The sequence below is a fragment of the Amphiura filiformis genome, chromosome 15 (genome assembly GCF_039555335.1).
Source record: "Amphiura filiformis chromosome 15, Afil_fr2py, whole genome shotgun sequence".
Lineage (NCBI taxonomy): Eukaryota > Metazoa > Echinodermata > Ophiuroidea > Amphilepidida > Amphiuridae > Amphiura > Amphiura filiformis.
Window position 1 is genome coordinate 3,550,276 of NC_092642.1, and position 25,090 is coordinate 3,575,365.

Below are 25,090 nucleotides of genomic sequence, written 5' to 3' on the forward strand. Positions count from 1 at the left end.
TTGATGCTATTTATATTATTTTGTTATCATTTTAAAGCTTATTGTCTAGTGTGTACATTTTTATTTAAATCATGGAATGTAAAAAATGCTACTTGTTCCTAGTTTTGTCAGAGTGGGTCACATATTTGCTGTGGAGAATACATGTCACATGTATATAATATTTGTTAAACAAAAAATTTGAATCTGTATATTTTGACCAAAAATTTGAGAGAAAATGCACTATTTCAGTGATTTTGTTTAATTTTGACTAAAAATGGTGAATTTTACATGGTAAAGCATGGAAAAAAATTTAAAAATTGTGCTGAGGCTTGTGGATCAACGTTTAGGCGTTGTGCTTGCATACATGTGCGTAGCCTGTGCACTATAAATCACTGCGCTTTTTTTTTTTTAAATATATTTTTTAAGATGACTTTTGATGTGCACAGTCATATCAATGCATTGGTATACTTTTTATTTCAAACATTTTAAATTCTTTTAAAAATTCAATTTTTTACCATGTAAAATTAACTTTTTTTTTCGGTCAAAATTGAACAAAATCATCAAAATAATATACAATAAATACAAAATTGTTTTGTTTTTATTGAATACACATGTGACATGTATTTAGATGCGTAGCAGGATGCTAATGGCCTATAGTAATAGGAATGTCATATCAAAATAAAGGGCAGAGTGTGACCTCACATAACGTTCCTGGAATTTTCCCATCATACTGTCTTTTGAAATAAGCCTAAGGTATTCAAAAGCTCTGACTTAGGTGATTTTTTTTTGCTAGACTGATGTAGCCTAGCATTTCCTTTGAGATCCAACCTTATTTTTAGACATGCTCCTTTTGCTGGTTTTCCTGTTTCAACTATATTCTATGTATAATTATATATTTATTTTCCTTTCAGCCTCTTCGCAAGAGTTGGCAAGAGACTCTATGTCATCCGAAGACATTGAAAGCATGCCTACCTTACTAGGTCAAGCACAATCTGAATCAGGTACGGAAAACATAACTATGTTTCATGCTTTCTTCAGAAACTTGTAACAAACCATGTGTCTTGCCTGAAGAGATATAGGACACATGCTCACTTTAGACGTATTATCTTTCCATATGTCATTTGAAAACATAAAATCAGGATGCAGCTCAAATACCTGAGACTTATATACTCAGGTATAATAGTCTCTGTCAAATATGCCTCAAATGACATGCTTTACAAAATGTTAAGAATTGAATAGAGACATGATTTTGAGTGTTATGTCTTCATGCAGACACGATTTTATGTAATATTCTACTAGAGTAGTGTCTCAAAACTAGCTACGCAAGATGTGATTGGGCTTTTCAAGTTAAAATCCATACACCCCTAGTTAATATGAAATTTTTTATACTGAAAATCACACTGAAAATAACAGGGTACACTGAAAATCATCAGAACAAAAGAAATCAAACCCTGAAATTGTTTTCAGTGGTAATTCAGTGTATTTTTCAGTGGTATGATATCAAGTGGCTATTCTGCTATAAATGAGCAATGGGTTATCGTCCAGGGCACTAATTTCCATAACATAAAAAACAGGCCAGCTCATTGCAGTGTGATATCGGTTGATATTCAGTGCTCCTGTGTTAAATTTTCAGTGTTCATTTCCGATATAAATGAACACTGAAAATTTAACTGTAGAAATTTCATATGGATATATGACCTTAATATCCCACACAGGGGGTGTAGATCATTCATGGAGTAACATCATTTACCCCCTTACCGTAGCGCGTAGGCCTACGTGGTGTACGTTTAGTATCATGCAGCACTGAGAGTGACAGTCACGCATGCGGACCTTGACCAGGTAACACCATTTAAAATTTACACTCCCCTGTGTGGGAGATGCAGGTCATGTCTTGAATTGTCTTCCATAGGCAGTGCACACCGTCATCGTCCCTATACATGTATCTTCATGTTAAAAATTGCTGTGATAGTACGATGAATCCTCACGTTTTTCAACAACTACGCATGGTGATTTTGTTCGAGATAGGCCGTGCGACTCAGGCTAAGCATACAATTTGAGATTTTGAGAGCCTGCCACACTGTTTCTATTCTATGTTTTACGATTTTCGCATGATCAATATATGGCTGGCCGTAACCGCCACAACGTGGAGCTGTTACGCGTAGCTTACTTTTAACCTTCATGGAGCTAAATTGACCAATCATGTTAGATCTTTTCATTACGCTGGAGCCAGTGGATGCATCCTCGTTCCAGAGAGAGAAAACTCTTGCCAAAATTAATGTTTACTATGGGGATTTTAAATGAATCGATTGTAAATAAACCACGACCAGTTGTACAGGATCAATACCATTGTTTGATTAGTGTATAGTCAATGTTACCTTGCATGCATGTGTCATGTCTGTGGCGTGTTTGTTTGTTTGTTTGTCTATTGTGTCAGGCCAGGATCACTGACACCCACGGTACTGATACTCTCATACTATCACGGTGATCATATTGTTGAATGTTGTTGACTTTAAAATAATCATGATGCAGTCATGTCTACAGTAGAACTCACCACGACCTTTGAAGGACTTAAACCCTATTAAAAGCTATTAAACCAAGATAACACTCAATGAAAACAGCTCAACTATGTTACATCATATCTTCTCTGGTTAAATACACACTGCACTTGTCTGTTTTACCTGTGCAATGAGCAATGAGCTGGTATTATAGTTTCAGTTGGGTGAACGATTATAAAGCGAACTCAAGGTAACAATACTGTGGGCTTTTGTTTACGAAATGAGACAATAGTCTGCTTATTGTTAACCAGCGTTCTTGAAAATGAGAAGCTTAATGACTTAACACGATTTAGAAATAATTTCTTCATATTTTTTGGTACAAAAGTACCAATATTTTCAAACACCTAAATTAGCTAAATATTTAGGACATGTTACAAAACTATATTTTCTAGAATTTCAGAGAATACTTTAAATATTGGCCGGTTATTTTTTACACAGTGACGTCAACTAGGCAATGGCCTATACTTCTAACATACACTATTTGTAGAGGTCACGCGTCAATGGTGAGCGCACTGAGTATTGTGTATAGGAAAACGGACAGTAACTACAGTATGTATGGCCTACTACTAGTATATAAAGTAAATCCGAACTGGTTTGCAGTTTGCTGAAGGTCGAATCCCGCAGGCCACACCGCGCAAGTTATACAAATTGGCTCCCGGCGATACACTGCAGATCGCAGAACTGTGCATGGTTTACCACCACTGCCTAGCTATATAGTTATGTACAATACTGTATGAGTCCCGGTATGAGTTTCTTATGAGTGCATGTCCATCTCAATAATAAGTCGGTTCGTACTTTTCATAAACTACTTTTTGAATCATAACTTTCGTGACTGAGGATATCTTGCAACTACGTGACGCTCGTCTGGCAAATTCTTAATGAATAAATTCGCTTCACGTAATGAGTAAGTCGTACTTGATTGGTCAGTTTTACCTCCGAGTAATGAAAAACTCTAACATGATCATGATTGGTCAATTTGGCTCCACGGAGCAAAAAGTCAGCTACGCGTAGCAGCTCCACGTTGTGGCGGTTGCGGCCTACCATATCAGTATCCCATATGATATTTCTATTGCAAGAAAATTTTATTTGTTGTCACGTAAATCACAGGTTTCGTTTAAATTAACTACCTGGAAATTAAATTAACTAATTAGTGAGGGGCGGTATTTTGCTGTGGATATGTTTAACTGCAATTTTGATGTAAAACATTTGAAATCCGCTGTAAAAAATGTGATAATATTCAACTCTTTGAGAAAATATTTATATAAAGGAATGCATGTAAAACCAGGTGCAATACAATGTACATTATTGACACACTATCACTCTCTTTATCTACGTCAATAATAGAATAATCGATTTCAATCGAATTGAATACCTTGCTCCATTTTGAGTTTGTAGTTGACTACTGAGCGACCTAAGCGATCGATTGCTAGCCAATCAGATAGAACTCCTTCAGTTTCTTGCGTTCAGTGAAATACCACTCGCCTGTCGCTCACTACCACTCGCCCGTCGCTCACCAACGGAGTATTAAATTTATATTTATCGTATAGGGCGTCGACACTGTGCAGTGTATGATTGTCAACTGGAATAGCCCATGGTCAAAAAATGTACTGGTTGATACCAAAACATTGTTTGAACCACTTTTTAAAGTGTCAATTAAAAAGCCATGTTGTAAAATTTCCCCCAAAATAGTTTATTTCTTTTCCATAAAATGTTTTACTGTCAGATATCCCCATTTAATTTTGAGCCTAACATACAGTAACAACTTGAGGTAAAGCCAGTGGCGGCACCAGGATCTTTTTCGGGGCATTGGGGCAAAGTGAATTTCAGAGGGGCTAAATCAACAAATTTAGCTCAAAATTGCCGCAAAAAATGGAAATTTACGTTTTTGGGGGGGTTTGCCTCTAAAGTGGGGGGGGGTGCCCCCTTGCTTCCCCAGTAGCGCCACCACTGGGTAAAGCAAAGAAAATTGGAATTTACTACCAGCGCCGATGTCGCCAATGCGTGTCACTCCGTTGGTCGTACGGCAAAGTCCTTTGATGTGTGTCAGAGGATGATTTAAGCACTTCCCAGCACTCCACTGGGGTCAACTTGCGGTTAGCACAGCTGTGTGAGTGAACATGACACCACTGCATACACGTGCATGGTTAAATTTGAATTTGGACTGATATATTTACAATAAAAACACATTCAAAATGTCGGTTGATTTCACATTTTATGTTATCTACAGAAGGTGTGAATTATCCTTCGTGCATACATCACTTTTGATCTGAAATCGACCAAGTAATAATGACACACACACAATTCTAAAACAACATCTTTTGCACAGAATTCAATGGGATTTGAGAAGTAAAGTGGCAGTTGAAACTCGTGTGATAACACTTTTACAGTGCATGACGGGGCTTCCTTAAATCATCCTCTGGATGTGTGTAGTGTATGACCATCTTGCACGCTATGTACGTACTGTGTTATGAACATGTACATGTTTGACTAATATTTCCAGTGTAATAATTAAATGAGGGTTCCTGCGCTTTATTCAAATCTCACAAAACTACAGCACCAGAAGTCTTGATTTTTGCAGGGTATGTTAGTTTAATTAAGTCAATTACGATAGTGTAAAAAAACAGAATTTTAAAAAATATTGAGGGCGTTATCCTCCGCAAATGTTACAAAGAGGCTTTAACAGCCAATTCAGCATCCTGCTCACAATACCTGAAAAGTGATGTTTCCATGGCAATAGACATCTGCTGAACTTTCAATGTCCATTTCAGTAATGTGAGCCCAAAGGTCTTTCACCCGACAAAGTTAAAGGAAATACATTTTTAACATAATGCCCAGAAGTTTGAGGGCCTAGTAAAAATATATGGCCATGCGTTTCGAGTTGGGGGATTTTTGCCGGACATTGCATATTTTTGGGAAATCGCGCCAGTTTTTGTTTAGAATTAATTATTTCAGTATCTGGACATGCTACTATAGGCAAAGTATACATATTCTGAAAGGAAATTTCATGAGGAATCCAAAAATGCAGTTATTTATGATGTAGGGGCAGTGCTAAGAAAAATATATGAAGTTATAAATTGAAAATTTTTTTAAAAATTACCAAAGATCAAGTAGTCCTATTTTTAAAATGCCTTACCCTACATCAAAATAGACTTCATTTTCGCATTCCCCACATCAAAAGCTTTCAGAAAATATATAGTTTTACTTTGTCACATGTTACGGTGCTCGAATTGCGCAAGGGTTAAAACGCGCCATTCAAAAACGGTGCTGATTGGATGAAATTAACAAATCATGTGCTGTCTAGACAAATTAAGTAATTAAAAGTACAAGAATGATATGTACATGTATACAAATTCAAGTTATAAACATTACAACAAGTTATTCACAGTATTTTGAAATTTGTTGTCCAAAATATGAAGTTTGTAGTTACAACTTACATGTAGTAAGTTGCACTTGCATACGATATCACAGTCATCAACAGGATTTAAAATAATAAGTTTTGCTGATTTGCATTATTTCAGATCTATGTTTTGCAAGTCAATCCCAATGTGCAAAACAGTTTCTTTTGGAATGACTATCTCCTGGGAAAGTCTTGTACAAAATTACTTTATGTTAGAAAGATACAGGTACAATACCGGTACAAAGAATCGCAAAAACTGAGATCAAGTCAGTGCTAATTTTAAAAATACACATGCTCAACTGATGTAGGCCTACATTGAAGTGACTTTATGTAACTGTAACTACATACATGTACATAGTCTTTTGAAATTTTGAAGACCAAGGGGGGTTAGGGGGTTGAGCCATTGAGCCATGAGTTGGTTAGCTAACTCAACTCCCCCCCACACAAAAGAAAATTTCAAACACCCCTAAAACCAACCCCTTCCCAAAGAAAATTTCACCCCCCCCATAGTGTGAAACTGAAAATTCAAAATTGGCCCGGTAAACACAAATTTTCACCTTAATTTTGGTCTTAAATGTAGTGTACAATTGCCATTGTTTTGCACAATAATCACACCGGGTAATCACAGTAACATAGGGTCAAAATGTTGGCTAAAAAGGAATTTTGTTTGTCTTTGGCCCTTCAGAAAACTTGAAAACCATGATGCGCCACTGAACATGTAAAATACCTGGAGTAGACCCCCCCAAAAAGGATTTTTACTACATTGTAAGACCATGTATGTAAATTAAGAAGGATGTTTGCAAGTTAAATATTTAAATCTGACAGAGTATATCAAATCAGAAATACAATCCTGATAAGTTTTCGCAAGCTTCATCGGAAAAGAACATATCCTGAGCCGGCATTTCCCGAATAGCCATATTGTAAGCCGGCTCCAGCCTGGCTAAAATTAAAACCCTAAAACTTGGGAGATTATGCATTCAGAATATAATAGTATTCAAGCTTGTCATATTTAGGCAATTTTACTAATTACATGTATGGACAAAAAAGCAAATAAGAAACAACATGTAAATAAGCTGGAGCAAACATTAACACAAAAGTGCATATCATGGGCCAGCATATCATGGGCCGACTCCACCCTGACATTTTTTTCGTTCAGCTGCTATAACTTTTGAAGCATACATGCTATACTAAAAGTTAAGGTACCAATTTGAAGCACTCACTAAGAGCTTTAATTTGGTATATAATTTACCTATGTAGGTATCTAAAGTAATTAAATTATTCAACATTTATGCAAACAATTCTGCGCAAATGTCCGGGCTCCAGCCTATGAGACCCCCAACTCATAACACATGGCCATATTCGAAGATTACCGACTCAAAATTGCACCATATGTAACGCGATGGTAAATCCGCCCTTTTGGTTTGTAGAGGGGTGCTTCCAGCAATTGTTGGCAAGAGCCAATATCGGAAAATAATTTGCATCTTTGTCTTAAAACACAAGCATTTGTGTATGCTGTGCTTATAATAGGCTACCATACATTTTCGGCATGATGTGTTACATGATAAATGCAAAATAATACGGAGGTACATGAATGCATAATCCGGAGGTACATGAAGTTTACATCCATGAGCAACATGCAAATGTGGCTGAGTTGGTACTCTTTGGTTCAACCTCTTTGGAACATAGAGAATACTCCCTCTATTTACCAAAATATACTTCTTACTTGCAGCACTACCAAAAAAGAGTGAAGAGTCCAAAGAAGAAGGAACAAACTTTCAAGTTGGTGATAGAGTTGTCGTGAAGAATTTAGATGTTAAACAAATGAAACGGCTACAGAAAAACCATGGTGGATGGGATCCAAGGATGGAAGCGGTATGTACAGTGAGGAGATAAATGTCCCAAGTATTTAAAATCCTGTTTAACAGAATTATATATCACTGATGATGCTTCATTAAATGATAACCTTTCTTTTTTAATACCTCATCAACACACTTAAAAAAAACTAAATTACAAAATAAAGCAGTTGACACCTCATTCGGCATGATACGACTTTATTTCAATTTGAAAAAAGTGACAAATATTTACATTGACTTTTCCCACAAAGCATGCAGATATTGAACATTGGAGTGAATGTTGATCTCTCAGGCTGCGTGCAACGAGGCTGTAACAAAGGCAGCAGAAATCGCCATGAAGGACAAAATATCCAAATTTGTCACATTTGAAACTCTACCTTAATCATTCAAATGCGTATAGCGTAGTGGAATAAAGTCGCATTGTGTTGAATGAGGTATCAAAGTACACAGAATAAAATTCTCTATCTATCAACTAAACTGGCCTCAAAAAGAAACTTATAATTTTTCAATCACAAGGTCATATCTTAAAATCCTGTCTATAAAAATGAACAAAAATTACACACATGATTACTTCAATACTCTACTCTAAACACATGTCAGTAACCAAGCAGTTGTCCAACTGACACAACAGCAAAATGCACTGACATGGAACACCTTCCTGGACCACATTCACAGCCCAACAGATTTCTTTTGCTGGGTTCCAATTATTCGCCTGTGAATGTGGTCCCGGAAGCTGTTCCGTGTCAGTGCATTTTACTGTTGTGTCAGTTGGACAACTGCTTGGTTACAGACATGTGTTTAGAGTAGAGTATTGAGGTAATCCTGTGTGCAATTTTTGTTCATTTTTATGGACATGATTTTAAGATATGACCTTGTGAAAAATTATAAGTTTCTTTTTGAGGCTAGTTTACTTTATTTTGCAATTTAGTTTGAGTGTCTTTAAGATATGTTTTCTGTTTTAAGTAGTGATAGGCTGTACAGCTCAAAAATAAGGGTGATGTTTCAAAAAGCTTAGGGTACCAGCTGAATTGAAGCATCTGATCCTCCTGACATTTTGACACCTTAAAAAAATTGATTGAAAAATGGCCCTGTTCAGCCTAATAGCTGTTACGCATCCCCCTACTGAAATTTCATAATTTCTTATTATCAAATCAAAGTTACTGATAAATAACAGCATCTGTCCAAATTTGAACTCTCAAGCTTTTTTCACTTGTGCGTAGTACCCATTGAAAATGTGTAGAGACGCTTCCATTGAATTATATGTGACCCCTCGGCACAACTGAGCCCTGATGTCGCCAATCATCATTTTTGAGATATTCAACCAAAATATTCTGCTTGAAATTAGCTTTAAAATGATGTATATCATGTCTATAGTACTTGACATTTAAGTAGTGAAAATCAATAAAACAGTCAATAAATCCTTTGTTTCCTATTGTTTATTGTTAAGTTCGATGGAGCATATCTCAATAGTGGCACTGGCGACATCCGGGCTCAGTTGTGCCGAGGGGTCACATATGTGATACAAAGTTCGTTGACACTTGCAAGTAGATACCAAAAATGCATTACATAATCCTTAATGTGACAAAATGCCCTTAAAACTAAAAATATAGGTAAAATCTGCCCCCCCTTGTATGTCGTAATTTTTAGCCGATTTCAATAAAATTGGTGTCAAATTACTCGGAACAACAAGCTGCATCATATAAGCTGGTACCCTAACCTGTCTGAAACATCAATATTATACAGCCTATCACTATTTTAAGTGTTCGGATACTTTTTGTGCACAGTAAACATTGTCTCTATAAGTTGAATTTGGTAGAGAAGTACTTGAATAATTGCATTATTTGTCATCCTCACTGATTGGGACTGAGGATTGGGAACCTATGTAACTCCACAACAAACAAAATGGGACTATTTAATGTGCATCGTTGGGATGGTCAAAACTATCAAACGCTTAGTGAAAGTATGAATGTTTATTATTATTTTGTGCAATTCAAGTACTGATAGTCAAATGCTTTTAAATCCGCTTACATTTGTAGCTCATGGACAAAGACGGGACAATCCTGCATATTTTACCTGATGGAGACTTACACGTTGAGATAAACTTCCTGCGTGAGCCTATTTTAAAAGACGAAGTCATGCAAGTTGAGATGACAGCCATGGGCATGGCCAAATGTATTTTGAATCCCAAATGTGTCACTCTTGTTGAGAAATCTGCAACTAATTTCAATGCTAGTGAAAATGCAAGGTTCAGGAGAATGCCAGCTTCTGAAATGAAACAGGAGCAAGAAAAACTTGCTGAGTGGATACCATATATGGAAAGGGTAAGTTGCAATTGAATATATGAATACAAAACCCACCCAAGTCCATACGTTGGCTAAATTGAGTTAAGCATGGGAAATTGTTGCTATACATAGGCCTGTCATATGTATGAAAGAACAACTCAAAATCATCCTCTGTGTCTATTGAGCATGTGAAAAATAGCATGTATGAAAGAACCACCCAATTCCATGATTTGAGTCTTGTAACACATTGATTGAAATCCAGTATGTACAAAAGTCCACTTGTAACACATTCATTGCTAGAGAGTGACTTTTGGAAAAAAATGGGTTTAATAAAGGAAAGTGTGTGGTTTATATTACATGGCAGAATGCTTATCAACATTATACATAACTGTGTCCTTTATTTTGTATTATCTTACTAGTGGTAATCTCATTCCAACATTATTGTCTTAGTATATGATTCAAAAAACCACCCAAGTCCAGAATTTAAAATGAACCCCACGAAGTCCCTGAAATGCTAATCGTCATACCTAATACAGTTTAACTCACTTATTTGCACGTACAACTTACCATATTGAGTAGGTAAATCAAACTGAAGGAATTAAAATGATACACTGTTTTTTTCTCAAAATCACTTCCCATGGACTTGGGTGGGTTTTGGATTCATGTATTCAATTGTTTCATTTCTTGTATATGGTCATGTTTTTTGAGGTGGGACCCAATTGCGTCACATCTTGCAATTTGCCAAAAATCAACTCCTTTTTTGTATTTCTGATTATATTTCAAAAAGTTTTCACCCAAACTATGTAAAATTATACATTTTTAGAAAGCATATATTGTCAGGATTGCAAATCTGTAAAGTTTGAGTGGATATACAGGGTGTGCCAAAAAAATATACAGGGTGATTCCACTGAAAAATACATAAAAAATTACATTTCTTTACCACTCCAATATTTCTACATGGTATATTAAATTTGAAAATAAACTTGATATTTGGAATGAACACAATTAGTGTTTTCATTAAATATAAAGTTTGCACTATATTTGTTAAGCCCATTGTGTAATACAGGGTGTGAAAAAAGTTTAATTTTTAATTTTTAATTTAATGAAAAATTTCACCAAGTGCCATTAATTTGGAAAATATATTCAAAATAGTTTAAAGAATTGCTATAATATCACATAAATATCCAATTCCCATATAGGGTGTTCCAAAAATCAATATACAGTGAATAATTTGTAACAATGGTACATGTACAATAGGCATATACATGCACAATTAGCCTACATCAATAAACTATTTAACAATAGCCAGAGATCAATATGTCATCAGATTAAATCCTTGACTGTAATAATCTCCTTTGAGAAGATTTATTTTATAGATATTTCAAAGATAAAACAATTTAAAAGATCTATTTATGACAGATGAAATGCATGCAAAATTTAAAGCCCATTATATTGCATGACACACATTCCACTGCATTAATTAAAAGCTTGTTAAATCCTTAATTACTAAATTTATTAAGATTAACTAGCTAATTATAGTTATAGAAAGTTAAATAATAAAATTAACATCATGCAAATGCATTTTTACTCCTACTGAGGCAACAAAGTGCATAGATTTTAAAATGAACACCAACTTCCCATTGGAATTACACAGAGCTCCTCCGCTTCCGGCTCCTCCGCTTCCGGCTCCACCCCTGACTAATTAACTTAATTAAGCTGTTGAAATTAATTAATTGATTTGTTCAACTGTATTTGTTATTATTTCATTTAATTAATAATTTATCTTCAAAATAAGACCAAAACCATTTCTTCATGATGGATTTTAGCAAAAATATAAGAATAAGAAGAGAAAATATTTTGGAAAATGTGACAGCTCCACCTTTTTTGGGTGCCCACCTCAAAAAACATGACCATATATACTGTTAAAGCTGGTGTGATTATATTCTCTAGCCAATGATACCACAACTGGAACAAAACAAATGGCAACGTATTAAAGGACTTCATATCGTTATGAACACGGCAGAGTGCCGAATACGCAAAATTGCTGTTCTGAGTAAACGGCGTTTGAAAATATTGGTACCATTCCATTGGTCCTTCCAAAAATTGAGAACATTCTTGAGCACTCATTTGAAATGTATATTATAGCAGTGAATGTGCACGAATTATTTGCAATAATTAGATGTTCTGAAACAATCGATATCATCCCTCAAAACGGGAATTTACAGCTATTCGGCTCTATGCTGAATCCAAAATGTCTCTACCGCTGCGCAAATAGTTGTATACAAGGTCGAATACGCATTCAACTACGTGTAAACCATAGCACGCATTCTTGAATTGGGGCTTTCATGTAGAAATTACTGATTGTTAAAAGCTGTAGACTTTACATTTGATATATAAGTTATAAAATAGTCGTCCCTGTAATATTTAGCAAAACCCGAAAATTTTAAAGCAGAAATAACAATATTCGCCTATATTTTGCATACCATTTTTGGGATTTTACGAGGGCGCACTCACATTATTAAGCCATAGCGATATCACGTGGAGAATGTTTGTACTTATATTGGCATGACTGGATAGATAAGACACCTATAGCTATCCATTGGTATCAAATATAATAGTATAGGACACTTAATATAGAAAATTCGGGGTTTTCAGCTATACAATACTACACATCAACCTGATTTGTACAGTTAAGTATACGATTCGTCTTTTGGTCGAATTCATTAATTGCACTCAGTCGCGATTCGTCCAAATCAAAATTTCGATATCTACGTCAGGGAGTATTGTTTTCACAATGCCCCTCCCACCTTCGACGTCTGCTATTTCTTTTACGAAGAGTAATGGGTCCGCCTTATCCCTGGGCCTGAGGTAAAGTGACAAGTCATTATTACACTTGGATCATCCTACTATATTCATACCCAGTTTTAAAGTAACAAATGTTACTTTAAAAGGGCATGTCGTGATCCACAGCATCATCCTCCCACTTTTCTCAAAAAAAGTTGAGATTTTTATATCACTGGAAACCTCTGGCTATTCAATAAGTCTTTATTTTCCACATCATCTACATTAACAACAACATTAAACAACAAGCAAGAATATATAAAAAAAAAAAAAAAAAAAAAAAGACGAGTAAAATGACATGGAGGAGATGATCAAAAGGCCATGAAGGCCAGAAGTGATCATCCCCTAATACATAATATAAACAAACATGATTTAAATAATGTTTATGTCACCACAATGAATATAACATCATTGAAATGACATAAGCATTAATGTATAAATATAGAATTAGCATACACAATTTGTAGATAAATTAAGACATTAATCACTCTAAAGAAGCATGTACATGAAATTACAACCAAGTTTGATGCAATAAATATTTCTTAAATTGATTTCTGAAAGTTTTAACATTCATAGCATTTTTTTTTTTCGAGAGGAAGGTCATTCCAAAGGGAAGGCCCTGATGTCCTGACACCTTTGCTCGCAAAGTTTGTTTTTCTTTTCTGGATATCATAATCATCGTTTTTCCTAGTTTTGTGGCTATGAATTTCATGTCTTTTACAAAAGTATTCCTTGAATATGTTTGGCAAGTCATCATTAATATGTTTGTACATAAGTACACCAAGTTCCAATTTATAAGATTCATATACATTCAATATATTTAGATCAATGAATAATGGTCTGCTATGGTGCCTAAAACTAGTTTTACATATATTCCTAACAGCACGTTTTTGAAGTTTAAAAATTCGATCCAAATGTGTTTTACATGCGTTTCCCCACGCTATAATGCCATAGTTTACATATGGTAGAACAAGTGTACAATAAAGGGTATACAATACATGTCTTGGTACAAAATGTTTCAGTTTATTAATAATTCCAATATTTCTGGATATTGTCATTGAAACTCCCTATTTGGTCCTTCCATGTTAAGTTTTCATCAATTTGAACTCCAAGAAATTTGGTTTTATTTACTCTTGTTAAGCTTGTTCCATCCAGTTCAATATTTAGTGCTTCAAATGGTCTATTTGTTTGGTGTTGAGTTCCAAGTACCATATAGTTTGTTTTGCTCGCATTCAGCGAGAGCTTATTAGCTCGAAACCAATTTGTAACTTCCTTAATTCGAATTGATCAGATTTACTTTGGAGTTAATATTTTTATGTGAAAAAAGAATAGTAGTGTCATCCGCAAAAGTACGAAATCCAAAATTGATGAAGTATAAATAATATCATTGATGTACAAGATAAATAACAATGGCCCCAATATTGACCCTTGAGGAACACCGCACCTTATTTGTTTGAGTTCTGGGCTATGAGCGTTGTCATTGACAAATTGTTTCCTATTTGACAAATAGCTTCTAAACCAATCAAGTACAATTCCTCTGAAGCCATAATGTTCCAGCTTATAAAGTAATATATGATGGTCTATCGTGTCAAATGCTTTTGACAAATCTAGATAAATACCAACTGTAGTTTTGGAGCTTTCTACTGCACTGTTTATTTTGTCAACAAGTTCAGTAATAGCCATACCAGTTGAATGGTTTTTTCTAAAACCAAATTGTTTGTCATTTAGTATATTGTTTTTATCCATATAATTGACACATCTATCAAAAATAACGCTTTCCAAAATTTTGGAAAAACACGGAAGAATTGACACAGGTCGATAATTTGAATATAATTCTGGGTCTTCTTTTTTATAAATGGGTATTACCTTTGCAATCTTTAAATGATCAGGGACTATACCAGTGGTTATTGATAAGTTCATAATCATAGCAAGAGGTGTACTAACTTCCTTTGCAACCTTCTTTATAATAAAATTTCCAATGTCATCATAGCCAGGACTTTTTGATTGATCAAATTGGTTGATGATTTTGATAATTTCTTCCTGTAGTACAGGAGGTAAGTATCGCTGTTTTGTTCTGGATTCTCTAGATATTCATAGAAATGTTTACCATCATGTTTTATATCAGGCGCAAGTTCTGGTCCAATATTAACAAAAAATCATTAAATTTATTAGCTATGGTTTTGGGGTCAGTCGTTATATCGTTTGAGCAGTTTTTGAAGCATGACTGAACTTTAGAGACCTTTTTTCGACCTACAATGCTGGCCATAAGTGTTGGGACGGTTTGATAGGGTAATGTAAATAAGCCCCCCACTCCCCCGATCAATGTTGAATTCGACTTTTTTTGGTCACACGAGCCTTGTGGCACCCAACATTGATTGGTGGGGAAGGGGGAGGGCTGGGGTGTTAGGAAAGTGTTTAGGCTTGACACCAAAGAAACCTCCACTTTATCACGTTAATAATAACGGAAATAAGGTCATACTATAGTGTACGTTTTCCATAAGTGTCCCAACACATTTTGGCCATGGTTGTATTTGAAAAGTTGAAAAAAAAATCATCTAATTTCAGTTTTTTGCTTATAACTCAAAAAGTAAATATGATATTGACACCAAATTTTGAGCAGTTAGAGATCTTATCATGTGGCTTTAACAAAAAAAATTTGGATGGCTACATTTGAAATTTAGGGACTGGTCACTTAAAATGTCTTAAAACGATATTTTGGCCCTGTCTAAGTTCACTATTCGTCACTTTAACTGTCAAAAACTTGGGTTTTAAAATGGAAAATTATTGTTTCCACCAATTAAAATGTTACATTACAGCTATAGAAGAAAATAAAAGTTATCACAACATCTCGTGATCAAAAAACAAATAAAGGAATCGAACCCATGCACACTTGTTTTCCCAATTTACAGCAGTCTACCACAAATGAAGCAACAAATGAAGCAACGGAGTAAATCAACTTGTTAGCATTAATTTCGATTACATACAATAATGGATGAAAAAGTACTGTGTGTTAGCTCAGTTGACACTCTGCTTTTATTTGTGATGTTATTTATGAAAATAAGAATCCTACATATTTTCATTTCAACAGAAAAGTGAGAAATTGGTAATTTTAATAAGAAAGCAAAAAAAAAAAAAAAAAAACCCCAAAAAAATAAAATTTTTAAATCGTTAGGAATCGAACTCATTCTTTTTGAGCATAAGACAGACGCCTTATCAAGTGAGCTAATAGGTTCATCAAGTAACATTACGAAGTATTTTGGGGCATAAAAGCTATTGCGAAGTTAATAAAAGTGTTTAAACTAACCCGCTGCTTTTAGGACATGAAAATTGTCTTATTGGCTATAGAAGAACGGTATTCCAGGCCTTTTTGAAGAAAATATATTCTAAAAGTGTAAGAAAGTCTGGAACCCACGGTATGCAATCGTAATCTAAATAAAGAGATAGTAGTGATTCTCTTTTATTATAGCCGGCATACCGTGACCGAAATCACCTTCCGTGTACAAATGTCAATGAAGAATCGAATTATTGAGCGGTTCACTGAGGCATTGTATTATCTAAATGACCTATCGCCGTGCATTAGGGTTTCAGCTTTATGCATAATGGTATAATGCGAGTTATAAATATGTTTAATAAGGAAATAAATACAATTATTAGGTCTTTATGATGCTGCTGCTGATGATGATGATGGTGGTGATCATCATCATCATCATCATCATCATTATCATCATCATCATAATCATCATCATTGGATCCAAAAGGTGTGCCTATGCCTGTAATAGACTAGTCGAATTTCTTGGAAAGGGCATAAGCCATCAAGGTGCATTTTTGTTTAAAGTGGTATCTATGAAAAGTCAGTTTGGGTATGCTGAGTTCATGAATCACGGATACCAAAAATAATTTATATGCTTTGACCTGCTAATTTGCATCAAACAAAATGACTACCAAAGTTATCAGAGTTTTAAATATTAATTTGATGATTTTGGCGGTTATTTTGTTTTTATGCAAATTATAATGTCAAACATTACAATTGTTGATGGTATCCACGTTTGTTGATTCAGCCTACCCCAATCATGCCAATTGACTTTAAAAACATAGAGACTGTTTTTAACTTTAAAACAACGCACCTAAGACTTCTATTACTCAGCAGAAACTCGACTAGTCTAATAGGATATGAAGGTGAATAGTCAATGATGTTTGCTATCTTCTGAAGATGATGAAATTCTAATTTAGAAATTATGTGTAATATTATGATAATTACTTTTTTATGTGCTATGTTATTTTTTATATTAATAGAGCAGCGAATATAATATGATGAAGGATATTGTAAAATAATAACAAAAAGAAAAGAAAAAGATATATAAATAAATTCAGGGCTCGAACCCGTGTCCACTGTGCCTGTGGCAGATGCATATCCATTGCACCACAGAGCTGTATTACTTTAACAGGCTTAAACTGTAATATAATGCTATTCAAGATGCATGTATATAAATATACGCTCTACGGACGATAAACAGTCAAACAAATCACACTTTTACGGCATTTGTTTCATTAACTGAATATTTATCATATAGCAGGTGTCGGCTGACATTTGTGCTCCACATATATTTCAGTTTTGGGCCGGGGTAAAATGATTTTGGGACAAAAACGAACGATATACACGCTTGTAAAAAGAAAAAAAAGAAAGTAATATTATATTTAAATTCTTTACTCTTTAAAGACGTGTATACCGTCCGATTTTGTCCCGTAGTCATTTATCCCGGACAAAAACTGAACTAAATGTGGAGCACAATGTCAGCCAACACCTGCTATATGATAAATATTCAGTTAATGAAACAAATGCCGAAAAATGTATTTTTTTGGACTGTATATCGTGTAGAGCGATATTTATATACATGCATGTTGAATAGCATTATATTATAGTTTAAGCCTGTTGAAGTTACACAGCTCTGTGGAGCAATGGATACGGCATCTGCCACAGGCGCAGTGGACACGGGTTCGAGCCCCTGAATTTATTTAGATTTCTTTTTCTTTTCTTTTTGTTATTATTTTACAATATCCTTCATCATATTATATTCGCTGCTCTATTAATTTTTGCCAATGTCCGTCCTTCTTTTTTTCTGTTTGTCTACCTATATTTTACTTTCTTTACTTACTATAAGTTTCTTTGAAAGCGCTTTAATAAATTTCAGTCATAAAATGTAATTTAAGCCTACTCCTGCCGACTATGATTATATTTACACGATATACTAAAAATACCACATACGTTTTTGATGCAAACGATGAAAATGATTAAAGTTTGTTTGTTTTTTGTCTAAAAATTTTTTTTCCCAAAATCACTCTTTTAAAAGACTTCAATCAATTCCTGTCAACAAATATCATGTATTTCTGGCGATTAAATCACTACTCTTTCAAAATAAAACGTCATTTTACGCAAAATACGTAGTTGGCATAGGCTAATAATGTTCAGAACGCACTGTAAAATACATGATATTGCGTATAAAACGCGACCGTATCCCTAAATCACATGAGGAAAATGCAATAATTTTTATATAAGTGAAAAGATAAATAGTTTCTCCGTTTTCATGTAAAATTTGATGAAAATCCAAGCTATGGTTGAGGAGATATGGGCCAAAACACACATTTTAAAATTTGATTTTTTGTACCTTAGAGACAATGCTGGCCATAAGTGTTGGGACGGTTTGATAGGGTAATGTAAATAAGCCCCCACTCCCCGATCAATGTTGAATTCGACTTTTTTGGTCACACGAGCCTTGTGGCACCCAACATTGATTGGTGGGGAAAGGGGAGGGCTGGGGTGTTAGGAAAGTGTTTAGGCTTGACACCAAAGAAACCTCCACTTTATCACGTTAATAATAACGGAAATAAGGTCATACTATAGTGTACGTTTTCCATAAGTGTCCCAACACATTTTGGCCATGGTTGTAGTATACTATTAATAGTTGTCCAAGTTTTTTTAATATTGTCTTTCGCCTTCAGAAACTTATCATCATAATAATTTCTCTTAGATTTCCTTATCAAGGTATGCAATTTATTTCTGTATTCTTTAAATTTGGTGAACTTTCTCTTATTTGGACACCTCTTGTATTCTTTATACAGTTTGTTTTTAACATTTATACTCTTTAATAATCCTTTTGTTATCCATGGGGACAATGGATCCTTCCTCCTATTGGAGTGTATTTCGTAAGAGGAAGACACTCCTCATATAAGTTTTTAAAAATATTAATACATTTGTCATAATCATCATTTACATCAATACCGTCAAATTCTTCATGCCATTTCACTTGAGACAGTTTATGTTTAAACAATCTAATATTTCCGTCACTGAATATTCTCTTATAAGTTGTACTTGACTGTTTCTTGTGATTAGTTTTTGATTGAATTTCAAACTAAAACAGTGGGAAAATGGTCACTTATGTCCGTTATAAGAATAGCTGAATTGACCGCATCTTGATTGTTAGTTAAGATTTGTTATTCTGGTTGGCTTAAAAATTGTGGGGATGAATGAATAGGAAAACACCATATTGATATAATCACGTGTAGGCCTACAAGTGTCTTCTTTCAATAAATCTATATTAAAAGCTCCCATCACATAGCATGTTTTATTCTCATTTGCAATTTTCTCAAAAGTTGGATTTATGTCTTGAATAAAACTGTCGATTGACGTATATGCTCTGTACAAAACTCCAACAATAATATTTTTGTCATTTTCTTGATCAATTTCTATGAAGCAAGCTTCATAGTTGGAAGTTGCATTTGACAGATCTTTTCGCAGCTTATATTTTACATTTTCAGATACGTATAAACAAACACCACCTTTTTCACGATCTATTCTGTTAACATATTCTGTATTGTAACCAGTTAACTTATAATAATCATGTGGTTTGTTTTTAAAATGGGTTTCTGATAATCCAATTATCGTGAAATCGTGTTTAGTTGATTTAATACACTCTTTTAGCTTTTCAAAATTTTTACTTAGACTTCTAGTATTGACGTTTAATATAGAGAAGTTATTATCTTTAGATGCTAGGGTACTTGTGCTAAATTGATCAGGCATCATATAAGTACACGTTCTACATTTAAATTCATCCCCATCTGAATCATCAATAACATCGTTTTGATATTTAAGAGGGTCAAATATCATCTTATCAAATCTTGATAGGTTTAGATCAGTTGTACAATTGGCACCAATACCTTTGTTAACAGTATCTTTACATTTCGTACATTTAGTTATGTTCTGATTAGCATGGCCCTTCTTTGAGCAAGATAAACAAAAATCAATAGAATTACTAGACATATCAACAATTTATAATACAAATCTTAAATATACAATACAATTCATTATGTGGTAGTTATGAGTAAGCTACTTTCTCTTATTCCTCCTTCCCCTAGGCTCTATTTTTCTCTGTCCTCTTGCTGTTTTAGTGTTTCTAGTTTTTGGAATTTTAGCAAAGTCCGAGTCAGAGTCCGAATAGCTCACATTTTCTGTGTTTGGTGGTGATTGTGCGTGGTTGACTTGACTTGGTGACGTAGGCTGACTTGACATAATGTTTGTGTACAAACAATTTCTTGCAGATTAATTCCTTTAGCAAAGATACGAAAAATTTGAATTTCGTTCTGGTATATGGAGCAGTGTAATACACATAATCATGCATAACTTGCAAACGCAAATTCAGAATCAACTTAAATTTTGAAAATAAGGTTTTTTTTCGTGGATATTTACTAAAAAATGTCATAAAAAGAGGATGCTAGGATCAGGAAAAACTCCTTTAAGTACTTTATTTCATTTTACTTGAAGGCACTTGTCACAACTTGTTACCCGCTAGACGTACTGGTACTTTTGCAAATTTTTCCATTCTGGTAGCCAAGTCATCCTTCCCTACATGTTCCACAAACATATACATCACACCAAAAAGGCAAAAACGCACGTCTCCATGCATAGTCATCATGATGCGATGATTGCTTTTTGTCAAAACAGTATGTCAAAGATCCAACTTTTTTTATGTTGGTCCATAAACTGAAGCCTCATTTTTTTTTTATTGTTATTACAGCTTCAAGGACAGCTTTGTACTGTCTTAGGAAAAATGGACAACAAGAAGACGTTACTCGTAAAGATGTCAAGTGGATACATGTTCTACGTCAACCCAAATCTGCTGGAGAAAGTTGATCGAAGTGTATCATTAGAACCAGAAAGATGTTACCAAAGAGGAGATATTGTGAAGATCAAGCACATGGGTCTAGAGGAGTTGAAAACTCATTACAAAACATACGGGATAGTTTTTGATGACAACGTTTTAAATGTATGTACTAGCATGTGTATTTATGATTAGTATAATTAATCCCCCGCCAAGAATTGGCAAAGGAGGCTATATATAGGAATGCTAGGCGTCCGTATGTGTGGGGATGCATCTGTCATGTAGACACCCCTACCTTGTCAACACATTATTTCTTGATTTAAGGCACCAGAAACAAATTTGTTCGATCTTTGGATCAACCATCGATGCTGCTTTGATGTTTATTATTAATGAACTAACCACTAATTAACCAAAATGAATGCTCAATTTATAGTGGTTAATATCAATACAGGCAAACATTGTTTAGTTATAACAATTAACAATGGTTAATTAACTGATTTCATACATAATATGGATCGACCAAGCATTGATGTTCGATCGAAAGATCAAACTAATTTGTTTCCATTGCCTAAGCTACAGGTATATTAAGTAATTCTTGGCCAAACTAGAACATTATGAACGCTAGTGGCTCCACGATAAACACACGCGTAGATAGCATGGTACAGAAGAAAGTATATACTTCATTAATATATTCTTGTTCATTGATTGGTTAAAAGTGGATCACATGACTAAAAATAGTTCTACCATCAGTACTACTATCCGTAAATAGTACCTCTAAGCCGTACATTGTAAATTGTATTTTCAATGTCCCGGATGAGCCGTAAATAGTAACTCCAAGCCGTAAATAGTACTTTTGACCATGCCTTCGCGTCTGCGCGTTTTCTATCTTGACGGAACAGTTCACGCACGCGAAACTGCCATAGCGTGATTTCGCGTTGCTGTAATTGGTTAGCCCGATTTTAGCCTATTCGATTTTTTGAAGGGCAAAATATTGCTTAAATTGGTTGTGCTGTTTACTCAGGATAGAAGCTGGATAGTCCAAACGTCAAATAATTTACTTTTAACCAATCAATGAACAAAGAATATATTAATGAAGTATATAAAACAAATATATACTGCCTTTAATCGAAGTTCTGGTTAAAACTATGGTCCCTCGTTGAGATCAATTAATACTATTTTACTTTTCGGGCTGCGCCTCAGGAAAATAGTACTATTGATCTCACCTCGGGCCCATAGTTTTAACCAGAACCTCTCATGGCAGTATATATTTGTATAGTATACACGTGCCTTATATTGCGTGCACGCTTAGTACGTTACATGGACGCAACGTGCATGTTCAAGCTTGGCCAAAAATGCTTATTTTACCTGTAGTATGGGTGCATGTCCATCTTCACAGCACAGATTTAGGTGTTGGTTGAGTTAGGAGGTGGGTCATGGGTCAAAAGTTATATGGGGTCAAATAGGTTAAATTGCTATAAAACATGTCAATGCGATATCCCGTGAAAGCCAGTACGAGTGTCCATCTTCGCAGCATAGAAGTATCTCAAGTTGGCAGTGGTTGAGTTTGGAAGTGGGTCATGTAATGGGTCAAAAGTCAAATAGGATGAAATTGGTATGCGATATCTCTTGATCTAATAAACGAGTATGGTAGTCCATCTTCGCAGCATTGATGTAAATCAAGTAGGCAGATGTGGATCATGGGTCAAAGGTCAAATGGGGTCAAATACAAAATAAACGCGATAAATTAAGTTCATTTTTCCCCTTTCCAGCAACGAGCAGTGGATCTAGTTGTTGATGATAGTAATATTATAATTGTGATAGTGCCGATATTGAAGCGAGCATGGCTCAGGGGCTGTGCAATAATTATGAGCTGAGCCCCCCTGCAAATCTTAAATGGTCTAGATACATGTTGCAAGCGCAGCGAGCAGAGAAATTTGTATTATGTAAGCGTTTCAGTATTGTTTTCCTAAGCTTTGCTCCCCCGCTTGCCAAAAATTGCTTGCCCTCCCCTTTCGGCTCGCCAAAAATTTCTCAGTGGTCAGAATTTTTGCTTCTTGTGCAAACTGAGGGGCCGGGGTTGGATTCCTAGTGGTGGAAAAGTTGCTGTGGTATTGGCTTGGGAAAAAATAACATCTCAATTTAATTAGCAACATCTGTATATTAAATTCAGACTTCCCTCTCCCATGGTGTATTTAGAGTTGGGTAAATGAACCATGACAGAATTGCCTCCTTTGGAGGGGACGTTAAGCTGTAGGTCCCTTGTACAGGAAACCTATACCTGTACATGTACAAAAAATGTATATAGCTTGCAGTCAGTTTTGAGAAGAGGCAGCTTGTTAATACTTTATTCCAGGAAAGAAGGAATGAAGGGGAGATAATCAATGTGAATTTTGGACGAATAATTCACGTTTACATGAAAAGTGGAACAATTCTCACTTGCTGTCCAGAGATTCTGCATCTAGTAAAGGAGACAACAGCTGCCTCTGAACCTAGAGATGAAGGTATGTTTAAATTCACAACTATGTTATGTTGCTATAATTAAAAAGACCACATTTACCAAGTGCAAGCTATCCAAAGATTCATTGTCGAAGTATAGACCTCTGGAAAGGCAACTGAATACTCGTGAGTTTCACAACATTATATTATATTAGATGTATAGTTAATTTCATTAAATTTTATTTTGTATTTTGTTTTATTCACATCCTACAAATTGGTTTCATGGGGAGCTCCTTCGAACAACTAAACTGGTCCCATTCTTTTGGACATCTTTACATGTACATGACATATTAAAAATTGTCAATGTCAGTGATCAAACAAACAGTTTGACCCTGATTGTGTGACAAATATATATTGAGTACAGCAAGAATTACCTGAAACTATAATATTATTTGAAAGTTAATTATGTTGTCACATTGTGCGTATGATATACAAATTTTAATGCATCAAATTTATTTCAGAATGTGATGACAATTGCTTATTCACACTGCCATAAAACAAAACATCTTGTCATCTACTAACATACATTCTCTTTGTTTTTGTGGTTTTTTTAAATGCAGCACGGGAGCTGAAGCAAGAAGTAATTATACATAGTCTTCTGCAATCAAGTAAGAATAACATCATAACTTGAATGGAATTTTTAGCAAATTTATTGTGAGTTGGTAAATTCAATGATGTCTGTCACATCCTCAGTAAATCACATGATGTTTTCTGAAACGATGCCAGTGGCAAAAGTATTTTGCCTGGTGTTTTTGAGTGTAAGCAGATGCATGACATCAAAAGATTTGATAAAGAAATCAAAAGTTGTTTTCTGAAGATGTCTTTTTGACCCCATTATGGTACTGCTAAAATTAAGATCAGTAAGAGTGAAGATTATAACAGCTTGTGAGAATTTAGATTTTACATATATTAGCTAACTTTTCACAACCACTGCCTTAAAGATGATGGGACTTTCATTTTGGACTTGACTCTTTTTAATTGGCAAGCAAGATACACTGCCACTGTTGAGTATATGTATTGGGTATCAGCATTTTCAGCAAACAACTTTAAAATTTATTTGATATATTCTTTTAAGTACTGTAATCTTTATCATATCACAAAAGAAGGGTAACTTTTCTTTTACAAGTGAAAATCCAAAGATCATTTGTCACATCTTTAGACTGTTTTAATAGGAATAATGTGATTCAATATATAGAGCATATATGAAAGTGATAATTTTATGACTTTTCAATCTTTTAAGATGCCGAAGAGTTCCCAGAATTGATTTTACCATCTGATACTGATACTCCGCAATGTTAGTAACTTGGAATAGGGTTGCTATGCATGTATAAACAGAATGTACCTGGAAAGGAAGGAACCGTGAGCTTTATGCGCTCACAGCTATCGCAAAAATAAAAACACAATTCTTTTTGCACAGGTCTAGGTAAAAAAAATATAAAAATTGCTAATTTTAAAACAAGCGAAAACGAAGTAGTTAAAAATCGGCAAAACGTGAAAAATTACACATGCAAATAATTACACTTAACACAGTAAG

General features: G+C 34.6%; 1 protein-coding gene across 1 annotated transcript; it reads left to right on the plus strand.

The window, feature by feature from the left end:
- The first annotated feature begins 71 nt into the window (after positions 1-71).
- LOC140172077 (uncharacterized) lies at positions 72-24,855 on the plus strand. The gene is made up of 8 exons (XM_072195425.1): positions 72-78; positions 891-980; positions 7,661-7,803; positions 9,821-10,105; positions 20,977-21,225; positions 23,414-23,561; positions 24,117-24,164; positions 24,797-24,855. Exons 1-8 carry the CDS (start codon positions 72-74, stop codon positions 24,853-24,855), a joined length of 1,029 nt encoding a protein of 342 aa, XP_072051526.1.
- The last annotated feature ends 235 nt before the right edge of the window (positions 24,856-25,090 follow it).